Below are 17,983 nucleotides of genomic sequence, written 5' to 3'. Positions count from 1 at the left end.
ACGATGTGCGGTAATGATTCTTGCCGTAACTAGCGCAGCCGTTTAATACAAACAGTTTATGGGAAACATAATCGAGAATCGTGGTATTAAATACCTCTTACCCTTTTGATTGTTCATTCATAAATCGGAATATATATTTGTACAGTGAAAATGATTGACTTACAGCTAGAATGCCGACTTTATCCAAATTTCATTTTGATGGTAGACAACGACGAAATTGGCCCAGCGAAATTCTGTTTTCTAAAGAAACGACTTCGGTAGATTTAAAATAGTATAATTTCAATTGCATTGTCTTTGTAACCCTTTCTGGTCCCACGACGAGCCTCTACATTGACTTTTGCATCAATAGTTATTTTACTGATTTATATATCTCTCTCTAAAGTCCAGGATCATTTGATGGCTATACTATTATAGATAGACGAATGCACAGTAACGTCGGTTGTAAAATACAGCAGAGAAAATTCGATAAGAAACCACATCATAAACAGGAAAAATTCGTAGTCTGCACAGGGCGCACACTTCGCCCGTTCTCGCGACTCACTGCGGTGCCATAAACCCCGGCGAACGTTACAGCCGGTGTCGAAAGGAAGCAAGACGCATAAACGTGTAACTGTTCCTGTTTTTCCGCGAGCAATATATTTCTTCCAGCAGGTAACGGAAAGCAATCGTGACGGAATCGTTTCGCGAAGGCGGAGAACCGAAGTCGAAAGTAGCGTGGCTAGGCGACGTTGTATGCGAATGACCCCGTACGTAGGCTCGTGTGTAACTAATCCACCGGCGGTCCTCCGACATCGTGTTTGGAATGAGTTTAACAGTTCTGCCTGCTAATGTTCGTTGTTGGCACCCGGGTAGAGGCTGCAAGCCGCTAGGGCTGGGCGTTGTTATTATTCGCCGGCATTTTGTTCTAGGGAAAGACACAGGATGCCGAGCGCCGCCACCGCCGAGGAATCAGCACTGTTGGGGTAAGTGTCGCTCCTAAGAACGATCATCATCGACAGCCGTAATCTCGCGTTCACCTAATCCAGCAGCCCCGCCGCCTCTCGTAGCTCTCTCTCTCGTCACACCCTCCGTAGTCTTGTACTCTCACCTGTCCGAAGCGTAAACGCTTCCGTCGATCGTCCAAGCTTCGAAGTGTCCCCTTTGTCGGTGAGTGTGTGTGCGCGCGCACGTGAACGTTACTCGCGTGTCGACACGCCTAACGTTGTTCCATAGGGATTCTGAGGTCTGCTCGAGAGGATCGGCATTGACCCCGTTGTCAGTGAAGCCGAATGATCGCCGGTAATTGGCAGTTACGTTATCAAGAGTGGCAACGTTATTGCTCCTTTTCAGAAGTACAGACAAGTCAAGGTTCGCGGTCTTTACCGCTGAGGCTTTCCGGTGGGAGCCGTGTCCTTTTCGATTCGTTCCGAAAGTCTTTCAGCCGATCGATCGAGAAGTCGATCTACGAGCAACCAAGTGGAAAATGATCTTACATTAGTGAAACACCACGGGACACGCCGAGTCTTTCGGTCTCCGAAGAAGCTAGCTCTGCGATGCTTGAAATTCCAAAAGGTCACGGCTTACACCCTCGACACCGAAATCTGTACAATACCGGGCTGTGGAAGCCTCGAATCCCTGATAAGCCGAAGCTTCCGATCGCGGCGAATTCGGGAACTTATTGTCAGCACGGACTCCGGCAATGATTCTTGCTGGAATAGGCAATTTAAGCTCCCCTCACCCCCCTAAAGAATCTGTCCCGAGCACCGCACTCCACCGAGTGCTCCGTTTAAAGTGCTACAAGTGCTTCTCTCGGAAACGATTACCGACTGCGATTAAACTACCTTCTCGCGGTTTGACACTCGTGTTCCGCGCGAGTCAACATGACCCGGCAAAGACAACTTTGCTTTTACAGAGCTTCTCCGTGCGGTAGTGTAGCTATACTTTTCGTTAATTTGTGCTTGATCCTGGTATTTTAAAGGGCGGGACTAATGAGCGCAGTGAGGGGGCTGAGATGGTGGTTTTTGCTATTTTCAGTGCGGACTCATTTAGAGTAAAACTATACAATACGCCCCATTTTTAAAGAAAAGTCAATAAAAAAAAAATTTCAGTAATTTTTTATTTTATCTGTCAAATCACATAAATTGTTCATTTCTCTTCACAACTATTCCTTGATCGCGAACAAAACGTAATAAAAAGTAGCAGAAAATAATTATTTTTGTTAACCTTACGTGGGGCATATTGTAACACAGTAGACGGGTAAAATGCCTCATCCATGTGACAATACGCCTCTACATAAATTATTCACTACTTTAGGTATTTTATGCTTAATAAAATATTATAAAAGTTTAAACGAAAGCAGCAAATACTATAGTTACGAACAAAAATAGAGTAATATCTAATGAAATTATATTATTTCTTATTAAGGACTGCTCTTTTGGCTTTTCGACCACAACGATTGCAAAAAGGATTGTACATTGTATAGAACTCGTGTAACCAAGCTAAACATGATGTACATTGTATCCAGTCTTCTGTTGATTTAGTACAATAATAGTATTCAGTACACTCTACGCACTTATTAGTGTCTTCATCGGAAATTTCTTCTTCTGAAGTATCCTTATTCACTTCTAACTCATTGCTACTTTCAGAAGAAGATGTTCTATTCTTACTTCTTTTTGTCTTTGGTTTCTTTCCACGATGTTTATTCTTGGCTAAATCTTTAGTATGTTCTAAAGAACAGTGTTCTGTTTAGCATGTTCTTTGCTAAGAACTGTTGAACGACGTGAAGGAACTTTCGATTTTCCTGTACTAATATGCCTTCTTAGAGTCCTTGAAGGTATACTGAACACTCTAGAAGCTTCGTTAACTCCCATTTGTTTGGTTTTTACCTTCTCCATTCCCTCATTGAGATCTTTCTCAGACCATGATGCCCTTAATGTAGTCCTTACATATTTACGCGGCATTTCTATTAACAATTAAGAAAAAAATGCGTCATAATACATAAACAGTATGATTTTGAAGGTGGGGCGTATTATCCAATAACGATTGGGGCGTTTTGTAAATTTTTGGATACAAAACGCCTCGTCGTAAAGGCAATAAATCATTGACAAGAGGCGTGGGTAACATCGATTTAAAGAGGTTAATTTATTATACAAGAAATAGTGACTTAGAAAGCTGAATTTGTTCAGTACTCACCGCAAATTGTTCAGAAGCCGAAATTCGAAAGTTTTGAATATTTTTCGATGAAATGTAATAATTACGCATATACCTTAGCAGTGTCTGTGGGCGACTGAGGTAGGTTCGAACGTGTCGTTTGCAACGGCGTGTCCTTACTTATATGCGTACTACAATGGTGAGGCGTATTGTATAGTTTTACCCTATTAATGGATAGAAAATTTATTATCTTGTATCTTTACCTATTAGTGTTTTAAGTTTGCCTACTAAGTGTTCAATCTTTAAACAAGTGTAATCAAACTTCGGGTCTTCGTTTGTGCTGTATGGGAATTTTTCAAAGAAAACGTGTATATTGATAAAAATGGGAAATTGCACTAAGATCCTTAGTGTAGTTATGACAATTAAAGCCGTGCTAACGAGAGAATTTTAATTTCCGAACGCGTTTATGGTTAATTTGTGGCAACGATGGGTATAAAAACTGTGGCATATGAGCCACAAATGGCTACCCATTTTTATGGAAAGTGGTGTTCTTCACGATCCTCATGTGCACCATACAGTAGCATGTTTAACCAACAGCTCCAGTGCGTGCGAGACCATGAGTTAGAGATTAATGTCGTACTACTTTACGATACGATGGGAGTCATGAAAAAGACGTATTCCACAAAATTATTTACTCTAATATTATGGCTCGTAAAGTTGTTTTGAACTTTAACTAGAAGCAAAAAGTAAGTTCATCCGGCGACTTTAAAATGTTAGTATTCATAACCATTTTTTGTCAAAATGGCCAGCCATTTTGCGACTAATCTTTCTTCATAAAATGACTGGCTATTTGCGGAGAATGTTCTATAATATGCTTATACGCACCAGCCCCTGCAATTTGAGCATGAATATGTCAGGAAGTCAAGTCGTAACCTTTTCTTGATACAGCTATAATTCTTACCTTGGCTTTGCTTAACCTTTTCTTGTATATGTAAGAATATTTTCTATATCGAATTACCAAAAAAATTCTTGAAAAACATCATGAAGAATCTTCTTAAAAACCACGAAGAATTACAAGAAACTTGTACCGCGGTTAAAAATACAATAAAATGGAGTCTATCGAACGAGGTCCACTGTTGCTAACCCAGAGACCATCCCAGGAAACAAGGTCGAGGTGGAAACAATGAAATCTGCAACGTGATATCGAACTGTCGTAGATTAACTGGAGGATGCGTACACGAGCGTGCAATTCCAAAGTGGCCGGTGTGGTTCGTGATTTGCAGGAGAGCGCAATGTTTTCAGGCCGAGGCCCGTGTCCCAGGACGCAAAAGCAAATCGATCGAACACATTAACTCGGAGAAATGAAATTGCGATGGCGTGGGTGCTGCGTGTTGCGCCCGCCCCCTCGAGTAACGTCGATTCGAAAGCCGTGGATCGCGTTCCATTCGCGACGGGAAATTATTTTGATTGCGCCGGGGCTGGCCTCGCCGGGGAAAAACGAACGGAGTGTTAACACGTTTTCTGGAGCAGAAACCGGAAACCTGATTGTTCCCCGAGATCTCTTTCCTCGAAGGTGCTGTATTCTTTATCAAAACAGCACCGTCGCGGAAAGTTTGCGCGGAAAGAGAGGTCGGAGGCGAGTTCTTGGCAACGCCGCGATCACCTTTCCTCGTTTAAATGCAAATTCCAGGGGTAATTAGGGGGCTCAAATGTTGCCGAAACTCTCAAGGTTCCGCGGGGACACTCAGGCCAGGTCCACCGTTTCGTTATATAACTCGATATAACTGGAAAAAGTTTGCCCGTGCCAGTTGGGGTTGCTTGACTCCCAGCCATATAATAACCGAACCTCAATTAAACTCCACGCTATTCGGTAACCTTCTTCAAAGTTCCCGGTTCGAAGAATAGACACCGGAGAAAGTCCAAAGATTTTTTGCCGCTGTGTTCTTTTTCTGCCCGCAACCACTGAAAAGTGTTTAAACATTACAAAATGAGGGACGAACTTAACGTACCAGTGATCATTTTTATTGAATATTTACTCGTTCAAATTATTTAGAAAAGGCAATTTTCTTTTCCCATAAAAGTCTGCAGTCTAATCATTAACGGCTACATAGCATTATACCGCAGATGTGATTGAACTACGGTGAGCGGTTTAATATTTCCTTTAGAATTTAAATAACTATTGTTTGGTTTCTCCGGCAAGAATTATTTTTGCGTTGGAGAATTTTTATTTCGAAAGCGCTTAGGATCTAATAATTTATTCCAACGTTTAACCAACCTCGGCTTTCAGAAAACTAGAATGTTTCGCGTTGCAACAATTTCTGACGGTTCCTTGTTACACGAGCTCGCCGAAACACTCCAGTGCAATGAATTTGTGAGCACGATTCCAAACGCGAGTTCAACGTGGTCTGAATTACAGGACAATTCCGAATATTTCGAGCGGATCGTCGGCGCAATGGCAGCTAGTGTTGATGCACGGCACGACATTAAATTCCAAAGCCTCTGGACACGTCGCATTGTTCTCACGTAATTAAACCAGGAGAATTACACTTCTATCTGCCGGATCATAACAGTCCTCGAGTCGAGCCGGCCCGCGTCACGAATAATTTCCCCCTCGAATTTATTGCGAACTTAGCGTGTTCCATGACTCGGTGTCCAATACAACAACTCTCGTTCGTTCTCGTTGTTAATCAAATTCTTTATGAATTCGTGATTGGTTTATTCTTTTTCCGTTGCGGGAATTTAGCGTTTTTCGAATGACTGACAAATACAGAATTGGTATATTTTTAGTAATTTTTTGGTCTGCATTTAACCAAATAGGTTTCCAATTACATCAATTATTCAGAAGCTTTTCGAGGACAGTGTGTCCTAAAGTGGAAGAGCGCAGCAACCGTTCGAAGAAACAGAAACATTTATCGTGTTCCTGGACAGTTGATTTACGGAACCCAGGTTTTTCCTTGGCAAAACGTGCGGCCAGACACGGTCCGACGTCCTACTTGGACTGCAGGCAACGGAATTGTTCGCGGTAAAACAATTAACAGTGAAATTAGGATCAATTATAGGCGATTAGTGCCAGCAGATAGACAGAACGGTGTTTCACGGCGCGGCATAGGGCGTAGGTTCTTCGTTGTGAAAGCGTCCAGTCGCTGGCAAAGGGGCGGGTTTCCGCACTGCCAAGGAAAGGAATGGAGAACTTGGGGATATCGATTCATGTGGTATTTGTGTCATAAGCTTGTGATAGCTCACAATGCCATCGACTGACTGGAATAGCAACGCGGCTGGGGAAAGAAAAAACGAAGTTACACCCCCGTTCCTGTTGATCGATATCAAGCTCCTGAGAGAAGCGTTGCCTTCGCTATAAATTAATCAGTCTCCATAAAAATAATTCACAAGGTGTAGCCGAGCTGAATTCCGTTCTAATCTGCTGCTACTTGACCAATACAATTTACCGAATCGGATTATATTTTTCGATTCTATTACTGATTTGGAAATTGGGGAACGGATAAGGATTGAACAAGTCCTGAAAAATGTTGAAAATGTCACAGAAACAACTTCGATTAATTTTGCACGGGACTTTAATGGAACTTTGCCATTTTGTGGGTGGTGCGGGGCTCTTCCCGAGACCTAGAATTATGGTTCCTCCGCGTCTTCGAATGAAAAGGGGTCGTTAATTTATTTAAGATAGGGAGGAGGGGGGATTTCGATATATTCCACGATCGTAAATTTCCGTGGGAATGTTACATCGAAGATAAGCGACGATAAAATCCTAGCTGCGAGACATTAAAATATCACTGTTGCTTATGACGCCACGAGCGCATACGTCATTTTGTTCTACTTTCCCCGCGAATTCGTTTTCGCGATGCTTGGCAGCGCGCCAGACACATCCGAATTACCTGATCCCAGGCTTTGGCTGAATTTCCGATTCGATAGGAACAATACAAGTGCCATTTTTTGTCTGGAACATCGATACGTTCGAGGCATTGGAATGTTGCGGGGTTCCTGCTGAATTTTGGATCTGGGCATCCAAATTTTCCACGGAGAGTGACATATCTCGAGCAATTTACTATACTGTCCTGTGCGAACGTGACGCAATGTAAACAAACACAAACGTCGACAGATGAAAGAAAATTTGCTCAGCAGTGAAAACGTGTTTTTAAAAAGAATGCTGAAAATGATGTTTCAGAATATTCTTGAGATACTAAACGAATTGCTCCACTTGTCAGTATATTAATTGCAAACTTGGACGTTTGATTGATCAGGAAAATTCTATTGACGTTGTCTTAGCTCCTTGTCTTGTTTCCATTATAAAATTGTGTGCTAATCTCAGATAGGGTTTAGATTTATCAAGAAGATTCTATTGAACTATTTTGAAAGTATGTTGTATTACATACGATAAGCTAAACGGAGAAAATATGTTCCTACTAGATACACCATTGTTATGTTCATTTCCCCAGAAATTGCGATCGTTAACTTTCCGAGGCAACTGTGTCTTCAAAGTCAACGTACACAGGCGCTAGCCGAGGCTCTTGCCGTACCCGGGCACGGCGAACAAGCGCAACATTTCGGATTCCGCGAGTAAGAGCATTGTTCAGTTCGCAATTAGCCGGGCCATCGACAACAGCGACACGTTTCATAATTAGCGAGCACGCACCGGCCTATATGTATGTGGCCGAAGCGAGAGACAGAGAATGGTCGGAAACTAGAGCGCTCGACCCCTCGCCCGGCAACAGTGTGACAACTAAAAGGTAAAGGATTGCTCTGGGATTGCGATCGATGCATGCGCCGCCGGAACGAGTAGACGAGAGTCTGCCTCTCCTTATCGTCCACCGGGAAGTGCATCTTTTATTGGCGAATGAGTATGCGAATCGACCAGATCTGTTGCTCCAGTTAGACTCGTATTTAGTCTCCCTTCTTGCCCCCCCCCCTCACCTCTCTTGGACGGTGAATAACTGTAGCGGAACGTGGTCTGCAGTCTACATCGATTTACGAGGGAGTCGTTCGTTCTCCTGTCCTCCAGTTCCGAAGGAACGACCGGACCGGCCGACTCCAGAAAGGAAACACGTAAATCGATCTGTCCACGGCTCACACTGGTGCCAAATGGTCAAAAACGGCAAAAATCTGTAAAAACAAAACTATCCAACGAATTCGTTTGAAAATTTGTGGAGAGATTGCCACAGGTACAACGCTTATTTGGCAAAAAAAAAATTTTTTGTAAAAAGCTGTTAACATTAAGTAATATGGGCTAATCGAAAATCTCTGTTTTCTGCCCACTTTTTATTTATGCAAGCATACAACAAATCCTTTAATAGATTTTGGTCTGGAACTAATCGGAACTAAGCAAGGTGTAATATTGATCTAACTTTGTGCAAAAAATCATGAGACACTTCGAGACCCTTTCGCCACAATTTAAGCTTAAATATCAACTTTCAGAATTTCCAAGAGTGAATCGTACGGAGGTTACGATTATTTGATGTTCCGGGTGAAATTTTTTAGGAAAATTTCTAAATAATAAAGAAAAATGTGAAGTGCATATGATTTATTAATTTTCTATGTATAAAAAAATATTTAATAACAATTTTTTTTATCTTACATAAATTATTTTTATAGCGTTCATTGGAGCACTACCAAAAAATACCTGTTGCATTTTTGTGACAGTGGTCCAGTGAACGAAAACTTTGTTTATTTAACGTAAAAAATTTTTTTATATGTATGAATGTCACATTTTTTTTATTATCTGATATATATCCCTTAAAAATTTCACCTGAAACATCAAATAATCGTGACATCCGCGCGATTCATTCCTGGAAATTCCGAAAATTGATATTTAAACTTAAATTGCGACGAAAGCATCTCGAAGTATCTCATGAAATATTTTGCACAAAGCTAGATCAACATTATAACTTGCCAAAACGATTAGTTCCAGATCGAAGCTATTCAAAGGATTTTTTGTATTCCTCCATAAATAAAAAATGAGCGTAACGCAAAGAGCCTTCAGGTTAGTCCATATTACTTAATGGTAAACAACTTCTTTTGAAAAAATTTTTTGCCAGTTAATAGTTGAAGCCATTTGCAATAACCCATATGATTTGTAGACCCCTAAGTATTCAATTATAGGCGGAGTAATTACATAACTATCGCACTGAAAACTGATGAATTCCCAGGAGCGAGGAAATGGTTATTTACCATGCGTATATCTCCGTAAAAAAGTTTTTTTCAAAAATCTGACATTGGCACATCATGCGCGCACTATTAGGCTATACAAAAATATTTTTTTTTATAAAAATCGAAAATTTATAAAATGGATTTTTTGCCGTCTTGGCACCACTGTGCGGCGGCCTCGTCTTACGGTTTACCATGCATCTTCCCGTCGACCGTGAGGCGGAACCGACACAAAAATCCTGGCCAGCTCGGTTAATCGAACGGCAAAAAGGACACCCGGCCACGGGATATCGTGTGTCGATAGTACCGGTGTCGAGTGTTCGCCGCGAATACTGGTTCGGTCCCAGCCGCGGTTAAACACGCGATTCACCAACGCCCGCCGGTCATCGGGTCTCCGGTGACCCAGATTCACGAGTATCATCTTCGGTTCACGACGATCCGCTTGACCTCGTGGTCGTCCCCGTGGTAAAACGCAAGGATTTTATCAAATTTATGTGTCCCGACGGAGATCTTATTTCGAGCACAGTAGGGCCTCGATAGTTGCACAAAATCGGAGTCGGTGATGCAAATGTCAAAGTTCATTCGACGAGGCAATCAGTTGATTGCATAGGATCTCTCAATTTTGGTTACCGCTTTTCACTTTGTTTCTTTTTGTGATTAAGCAACCATTTTACAAATATCGAGGGTTTTCTGTACTTTATGCCAATGTGTGCCATAACCTGAGCATAACGATCCACATGGGCTTACGCATTTTTCAAAATATGAGGGTTTTATAGAATTTATGGATTATGGTAGAACGAATACAGTAAGACCTCGATTCAAATAAAAGGCTCTATAAAAGTAGTTTTCTATCCCAATATTTAATTAACGTAGAAATCAGATTCTGCGAACAACTAAACGCCCAATACTGATCTGATTATAACGAATGGGGCACAACTAATGAACCGAATGAATTTTATCCACGTTTCTAGGCGAATTGACCACCGCGCGTCGTTGTCAATGACTATTCGTCGCTAAAGTATGTAGAAACTGTTAACTATCTTTTCCACCGTGCGGAATCGCCTTTCAGAACGAGTAATCGGAAGCTCGGTTCGTGTACCTTTTAATAATGAATGCGCTATCTATTTTGGTCACAGGCGACCGGAGCGTCTGCTTATCGCGCTCCAAATTCAAATCAGCTTCAAACCTACGATTGCGCCCGCATTCACCGGCTGTGATTAATTTACGTTGGCTTTAAAGCTCGGCTTAAGCCCACTTGGATACGGGCACCAAACGTCCTTCCGCTTTCTCCCCCCGCGCAATCGTCGCGCGTCTACGCAAATTAAATCTCGGCTATTCAACGATATCCGCAGTCCATTCACTGTTTCTCGCCTAACCCGCGTGAAAACTCTTCAAATTGAAATATCACCGGCGCCCGTAATACCCGGACGTTTTCCGTCGGTAAAGTTGCACCATGGCGCATTCACCTGAACGCCCTTTCATTTCGCTGGAAGATGACCAACTTTCCAGAGAAATAAAGCCCTTTTTCCGCTTTTTTGTTTTCTTTTGACAAACGCAGTCCATTGTGACCATTTTCGCTTCGAGACCCAGTCGAAAGAAATCTAATATTGAATCGGAGCACATGCAGTTCTGAAAGTTTCACTGATCGGTATGGCCAATTGGGCCTGCATGAATGAATACTGTAACATTATGCGCACCGCTCGCATGTTAAGTTCGAAACCGGTCTTAGCCTTTTACGAGTTACTATTTGTCTTATAGTCAGTCCACTTGAATGTCGTGTAAACTCAAAGTGTTATCGAACGTCATTAATAGACTTTATGCATTCATGACAAGAAAAAGTAGATGAAATGACGAACAGTGGAAACATTTGCGGAATTTAAAAATTCTGTCGTGTCACTTTCAACTCGTTCAAATTATTAAGAAGAGAAACATCTATATAGCTCTTGTGAAGCTCTTGTGAAGTTCATAATTTATATTTTAGCAATTATTAACTCTTCTAAGTCTTACAAATTCTCCATCTGTCCGCTGTACCCGATCACTGGTAAAAGCAACAAAGCTGTTGAAGCGTTGGTGGTTTGAAAGGTAACCCGATGGAATATACATAATCGATACCAGCTTGCCTACATTCGACGTCTGTCCTCGTAAGAGCCACACGAAAAGAATCTTAGAAGTTTTGAATAATAAAGCCTTAACGATTCTTTGATTGTGAAACTTCCGGGACAATGGTGCATTATCGAGGGAGGGAGAAAAAGGTTGAATTAGTTAGGGACACGTAATGTATTCCGGAAAGCCCGAGCTAATGGAAGATTGCATTGGACTTTGTTTTATCAAATTATATATCCGCACCTCCATGTCGTCCTTCTTTCGTCGCAGAATATTATCTCCACAATTTTCAACACTAAAACCGCTGAATTTCAGATTCTTAGTTTAACAATTATTGAGGTTGTAGACACTTTTGTAACCGATGTTATTTTGTTAAAGAACTCGCGCAAAGTCTCGATATACGCGGTCTTGTTATCGTTAAAATGCAAACTAGTTACTGTTGTGCTCGATGGTTCTATTATTGAAATTGAACGATTGAAAAAAGCAATTACACCAATTAGTATATAATCTACGGATAGCGTTGAACAGTGCAGCTCGAGAAAAGGTTTTTGCGAACATTTGGACATAGTCGTTTGTTAATTTCGTCAAGGTAATACAAAATGTAGGGGAACATTTAATTAAGCTAAAAGCCGCTCTACCTCTTGTAACAATGATCGGTCGCGGTAACAGATTCGGTGAAATTATCGTTCGATCGTGTGCTTCTCTATTGTATTAAATGTTAATTAGTGGACTTGTTCAATTAGTAGATTTAACCGCGAGGAACAGAAAGCGCAGATTGAAAGAACGAGACTTACTGACACTGGGCCTCGATGTTGGTGTCCTCATCAGCGAATAGAGACAGGAACACCGCCGGGCTCGGCTCGAACCGGAAACGATAGTGTGACGCGATAAAGATACGGGAACAACACGCAGACGGATTTTCTGTGCTTGGAAATTTAATGAAGTCAACTCGTACGGGACAACGCGACTGCGGTTCTATTTTTAAGCGGTTAGAAGCAACTAAAAGAAGTAAATTGCATGATAATTAACGGGACGATTGATGGATGTGTGCGCAGAAAAACTTTCACGGAAGCTAAGTGCTTCTTCAATTGGTTTTTGTTAACATAATGGTCGTGGCGGTCGGTAAATTATTCGAGCTTCGAGCCAATTGTCTCGAATTAATGCATGGCGAATTGTAAAGAAATACGCGTATGAATAATCAGATTTTAATAACTCAATCGTTTTAATCGCTATAATGAATGCAAAATTTTGCCAAGTGACGTGCCAATACCGTGGCGAACACGATACGCAATTCTGCATACAAATACTTATAACTAGATTGCGGATCATTATGAAAAATAAAAATCTTCGTTATTGATTGCAACAAGTAGAAAAGAATGTCTGGTTATTCTTTAATTCTCTTTACTCTTTCCACTACTTTAAACACTTACCCATTTTCATAATAAATTCATAAAATCTGCGGTTCACTTATGATCAGTGAAATAATTGCTTACACCAAACAGAAATGTTCATTACAGTCGCCTCACTTTTGCACATTTCCTACGATGATACATTAAAGTAAAATTTTAATATTTTGTCGCAATGTTTTGCAGTTTCGCTCCATTTTTCTAATTGCGCTTTTGATCGCGATTCGCTGGAAACGTTGTTTTTCCTAGCGTTTTTTCAGGTCGTTAATGACAACTTGTTTCATAAATTGTAATCGCGGATGTAAATTGCTTGCAATTATGAACGGATCGAAAACATTTGCGAGCGCAAAGTGTTTCTTCAGCAAGTCCATTTAACGAGTTCGAGTCGGCTTTATTCAACAGCGTGTACTGTCAACGAGATCGATTACTTTTTATCGGCTCGTTCGAGAATATAAGACGGATGCGCGGACTATTAATATCGTCTGCCAGCTTATAAAGAGGAAATGAAGTTTCTGCAAAGAAATGACATTTCAAGTAATAACAACGAGCGGAAGCAGTGTATACTACGTTCTTTGTATACCTAGTGGCGGAAGTAACGACGAACGGTGCAGACTATGTTATCGTCGATGAGGAGGAGTTAATGCCCGTAGGGCGGCAAGAAGAAACATAAATTTTAATGTCGCGTTCACGTTAAGTAAGCCCTAACACTCAGTCCCGCGAAGCCGCCGCCATTGAGCTGTTGCCGAGGCTAAATCTGATAATGCTGGTAAAAACGATTTCATCGCTTGATTAAGTTAAACATTCAATAGGAATCGGCGGTTTATCCGTGCCGTCTACCCGCGGCATTAAACATCGAATAATGGATGAACAATTTCCGTTTCTTGGAGACGTCTGCAATTAAAGAACGTTTCAATCGAGTCTCGGAACTTGGAATCTCCTTTCAAATTTTCCCGGCTCGCATCCGGCGGATGATCGATACTAATAAATGGCCAGTTAATCTTCTGAAAGGTTCCGCTCCCCCGTTCCCGGGGATTTCCTTCTCGCAATTACTCGGGGCATTTCGATCTGGTACCCGATTGCAATTAGGATTTCGAAATAAAAAAAAGGGACGAATGCAGAAGCACAAGGACTGCTCGACATTTACGGCGGATTACGAAGTGGCAGAGGTATTATCGAATCCATGCTCTAGCAGCAGCTGTAAATAGAAGTAAATATTGACCGTGCAAACGTGTCCGTGCATATGCGTCGACGCGCATTTACGTTCGCCACGGAGATATGTCCACAATAGCGCGTAAACCGATTCGCGTCTGATATACAGTCGGTCACGAAAATATTCCGACACCACTATAGTTTTGACTATTATAGTCCGTACTTCAGAAATTTATGCAACGAGAACAAAAAGAGGTTTCACGTATGTTACTATGCAGTGTATAGTTAACAAAAACATAAGAGATATTTATTTACGATAAGTGATTGTATAAATAATAAAAGAAAAATGGAAAGTTACGCTCATTTTCATATCACGGAAATATTCGGACACTTGCTATACTTCTCAAGTTTCCAGGTTCCAGGAACTGACTGAAACAATGTTTGTAAACATATCATTCATACTATGTACAGAGTAACATACTATATCTAACATAGTATGTTAGAGATCGAATATTTGTCAGTCTTGCTCAAAAGTGCGAAATGGATCGGAAAAGTAAGAACACGTCGTTTGATATGCGACAATTAGTAATTTTTCATCGGGAAAAGGGGAAATCGATTCGCAAAATTGCAAATTTATTAAATATTAGTAAGAGCACGGTATTTGACATTGTGCGACGTTACAAGAACGAAGATAGAATTGAATCTATCCCTCAAGGCGGACGCAAATCGATCCTCAATACTCGTGATAAACGCTCCATAATTAGGAGAATCAAATGTGATCCTCGGATAAGTGCTCCAAAGTTAGCAGCTGAATTAAATAATGACCGTGGAATATCACTGCATCCTAAAAACATAAGAAGAGTGTTACGATCAGAGGGCTATAATGGAAGAATAGCTCGAAAAAAGCCGTATATTAACGCGAACAACAGGATGAAGAGACTGAATTTTGCAAAAAACTATATTTCAAAGGAAAGTCAGTGGTGGGAAGACGAAATTTTCGCGGACGAGTCCAAATTTAATATTTATGGAAGCGATGGAGGAATTAGAGTATGGCGGAAATCGCAAGGAGAATTAAATCCGAGACATTTGCAGCCGACTATGAAACACGGTGGTGGGGCTGTATTTTGGCCCATGGAGTAGGCGAATTAGTTTTCATCGACGACGTCCTCGATAAAAATAGGTATCTGCACATTTTGCAAAACAATTTTTAAAAAAGTGTTGATAATATAGGACTTCAAAGTGGGATAAAATTTTATCAGGATAACGACCCTAAGCTCAAATCGCGTTATTGTGCAAGAATTCTTATCATACACTTGCAAGAATGTCCTCCACCCACCACCGCAATCGCCATATTTGAATCCCATTGAAAATTTATGGGATGAATTAGATCGCCGAATTCGAACAACTCCCATAAACAATAAGAATGAACTAAAAAGACGTCTGCAAGAAGAATGGCTACGTATTGGGCAAGATTATTTAAAAAGAATAATTTGTAATACGCCAACGTGATTACGGCACGTCATAAAACATATGGGATATCCAACAAAATATTAATTTATAAAAACAAGATTTATGTATAGTGTTATAAACTTAGTTTTGATAGTGTCCGAATATTTTCGTGACATGAAAATGAGCGTACTGTCCATTTTTCTTTTATTATTTGTGTAATCACTTATCGTAAATAAATATCTTTTATGTTTTTGTTAACTACACACTGCATAGTAACATACGTGGAACCTCTTTTTGTTCTTATTGCATAAATTTCTGAAGTACGGACTATAATAGTCAAAACTATAGTGGTGTCCGAATATTTTCGTGACCGACTGTATGTATTGATCGCAGCGGGCATATACATAGTAGTTCAAAGAATCGGGACTGGTCGAATCGGGACTATCCTTTGTTTTTAAACAAATGAATAAATGAAAGCCATGGTAAGTTTGTCAAACGTTCGATGTCTGTCGATACGAACACGTAAAAAGTTTGCTGCGGCAAGAAAATTCGCAAGAAAACTCAGTAATTTACATAAACGATGTTTGCACGTAAGGACTGAAAAAGGGAGTTGTTTCACGCGCAAGAAGACGTATCACTGCAAAAGAGGGCAGGAACTATGTCATTTAAAAAATGGAGTAATACGCCCGGAGCATATTGCGCCGCTAACTTTCCAGCGCCGCAACATAGAGCGGTAAAAAAGTTCCATCGCAGAGAAACGGTCGTCATAAAACCATTTAACATTCCTCTACAAATTTTCTCTACTTTCATTCAGAGGAGGATTGCGTTCCGTCCCAGTTTCCGGAGCCATCCTGTATTACTTGTAATTTTTCATTTTTTCAAATGGATCCCCAGTATCTTGCGTTGCGCCCGGCGCACTCGCTGCGACGCCAGTTCGCACGAACACGTCAGCGCATACATTATGACGGGAATAAAATAATGATACATAGTGACAGAAAGAAAACTCGCTAACGCATTTCTCGTGACGACTGTTTGCGCTAACTTTCCACTTTAAGGCGATTGGATGCTTCGGCGAATCGTGTAGTGACACTTTGAAATAATTTTTGAGGATTTATTAAGTATTATTACATCTGTCGAAGTACTTTTCATGTAGAGTGCCGGGCCTTGACGAATCTAATACAAAATAAAAATTATAACATTAAAAGATTTAGCTGGAGGAAGTTAAACAAGGTTCATACATGCATTTAATTAATAATTTCTTAATTTTAAACATAATTACAAGTTTGTAAAGATAAGAAATTACCGCACAGCGAACCTTAATGCAATTGCAAAGTACGAATGGTATTTTTGAGTCACTAAAAGCAATAGCGAGGAAAATAAAATTTGGTTTCTCTTATTTTGTTTGAAAAATATATAATATATTATATATTTTACATAAAATTGCAACAGAGTATTCGCGCATTACTTATCGCGTCGAACATAGTATCAGGGTCAATAATGCAAACCTACGTGCTTTGAATTTTATCTATGTATCACCAGATATGTGGTCTTGACACCAGATAGCGTTCCTGCATTCGAGAATATTGGAATGCGTTTATTGGTCGCCGAAGTTTAAAGGGTCACATCAAGTTATTTTGAGGTTAACGAGTTTGTTAGCGAGATTAACAAAATTATAGGAAAAATATCAGGTTATTAATAATTTCCATTTTATCGTATCAATTTCATTTTTTAATGGAATAAGCAATAGCTATAGCTGACTCGTTTATATGTATATTCGACATTACTTGCAGTGGCTTGTTACCATTTATGAGGTAGCTCGAGTATAAGTCGTTAGTAGACTTCTTTACGTAAACGAAAAGCTTTCCGCATCAATTGCAAGGATCAGAAGCCAGATTGAAATCTGTTTGTCCTCTAATAACTTTAACAACTTGAATATAGTCCTGTACGAATTCGATTCTTTTAATCTTTCTACCGTCCTATATTTCATCTGCTCACTTGTGTAAATGCATAACATCCATCTAGCTTTTATGACAATAAAGATATCTTTGGTAAATATGAATTTTTCATTTCAAATGACTCAGCTCCGAGAATATCTGCACAGCGCAATTAGGAAAACTTTTCGAGAGTAGAGGTTGTCACTTGGGTATTTTTAATATTTTGGAGCAAACAAAATTACTAGAAAAATCCTTACAAATCGCTTACCTTAGCACGATCCCCTAAAAAACTTTATACTTTTCAGTAGAATCAATCCAGTAAATTTTGGCAAGTATTGATTACCCTTTTGGAAAGCTTCATTGCAAGGAAAACGCATTTAATCAAAAGCGGCTGCAGGCAATTATGCAATTATGCAGCAGATATCTATGGCAGGCCATAACGTCGTTAATTTTATGGATTTTTAAATGAAATTTTCTAGAAATATAGTTCGATAATGTCGCATAAAAATATACTTAAAAGTCACCTACTTTGATCTATCGGGTACGTTCGTTTGCCATTAGCTACAGAATCCCTCGCTCGAAATAACCATTGATACTTTCCCGATGCTACCGTCAATAATACACATTTGTTTCGAGGATGCGTTTGTAATAAGGTTC

General features: G+C 40.3%; 1 protein-coding gene and 1 long non-coding RNA gene across 12 annotated transcripts in view; one reads left to right on the top strand and one right to left on the bottom strand.

The window, feature by feature from the left end:
- Positions 1–17,983, top strand: part of Mesk2 (misexpression suppressor of KSR 2) — an 80,820-nt gene that overhangs the window by 33,658 nt on the left and 29,179 nt on the right. For 8 of the 11 annotated variants that reach the window (XR_013082597.1, XR_013082598.1, XM_076791262.1 and 5 more), the window contains one exon: positions 909–962. The exons of the other annotated variants lie outside the window; for them this stretch is intronic. Coding sequence is in view for 6 of the 8 variants with exons in the window: in XM_076791262.1 (XP_076647377.1) it covers positions 909–962 (54 nt within the window). In the remaining 2 variants the exon portion in view is untranslated. The remainder of the gene's footprint in view (positions 1–908; positions 963–17,983) is intronic. 11 annotated transcript variants of the gene reach the window in all.
- Positions 13,040–15,820, bottom strand: LOC143355599 (uncharacterized). The gene is made up of 2 exons (XR_013082526.1): positions 15,764–15,820; positions 13,040–14,101 (listed from the first exon to the last, which is right to left on the bottom strand). It is a non-coding gene; the product is annotated as an uncharacterized LOC143355599 (long non-coding RNA).

This window comes from Halictus rubicundus, chromosome 7 (genome assembly GCF_050948215.1).
Source record: "Halictus rubicundus isolate RS-2024b chromosome 7, iyHalRubi1_principal, whole genome shotgun sequence".
Lineage (NCBI taxonomy): Eukaryota > Metazoa > Arthropoda > Insecta > Hymenoptera > Halictidae > Halictus > Halictus rubicundus.
This window is presented reverse-complemented; position numbering and strand designations above follow the sequence as displayed.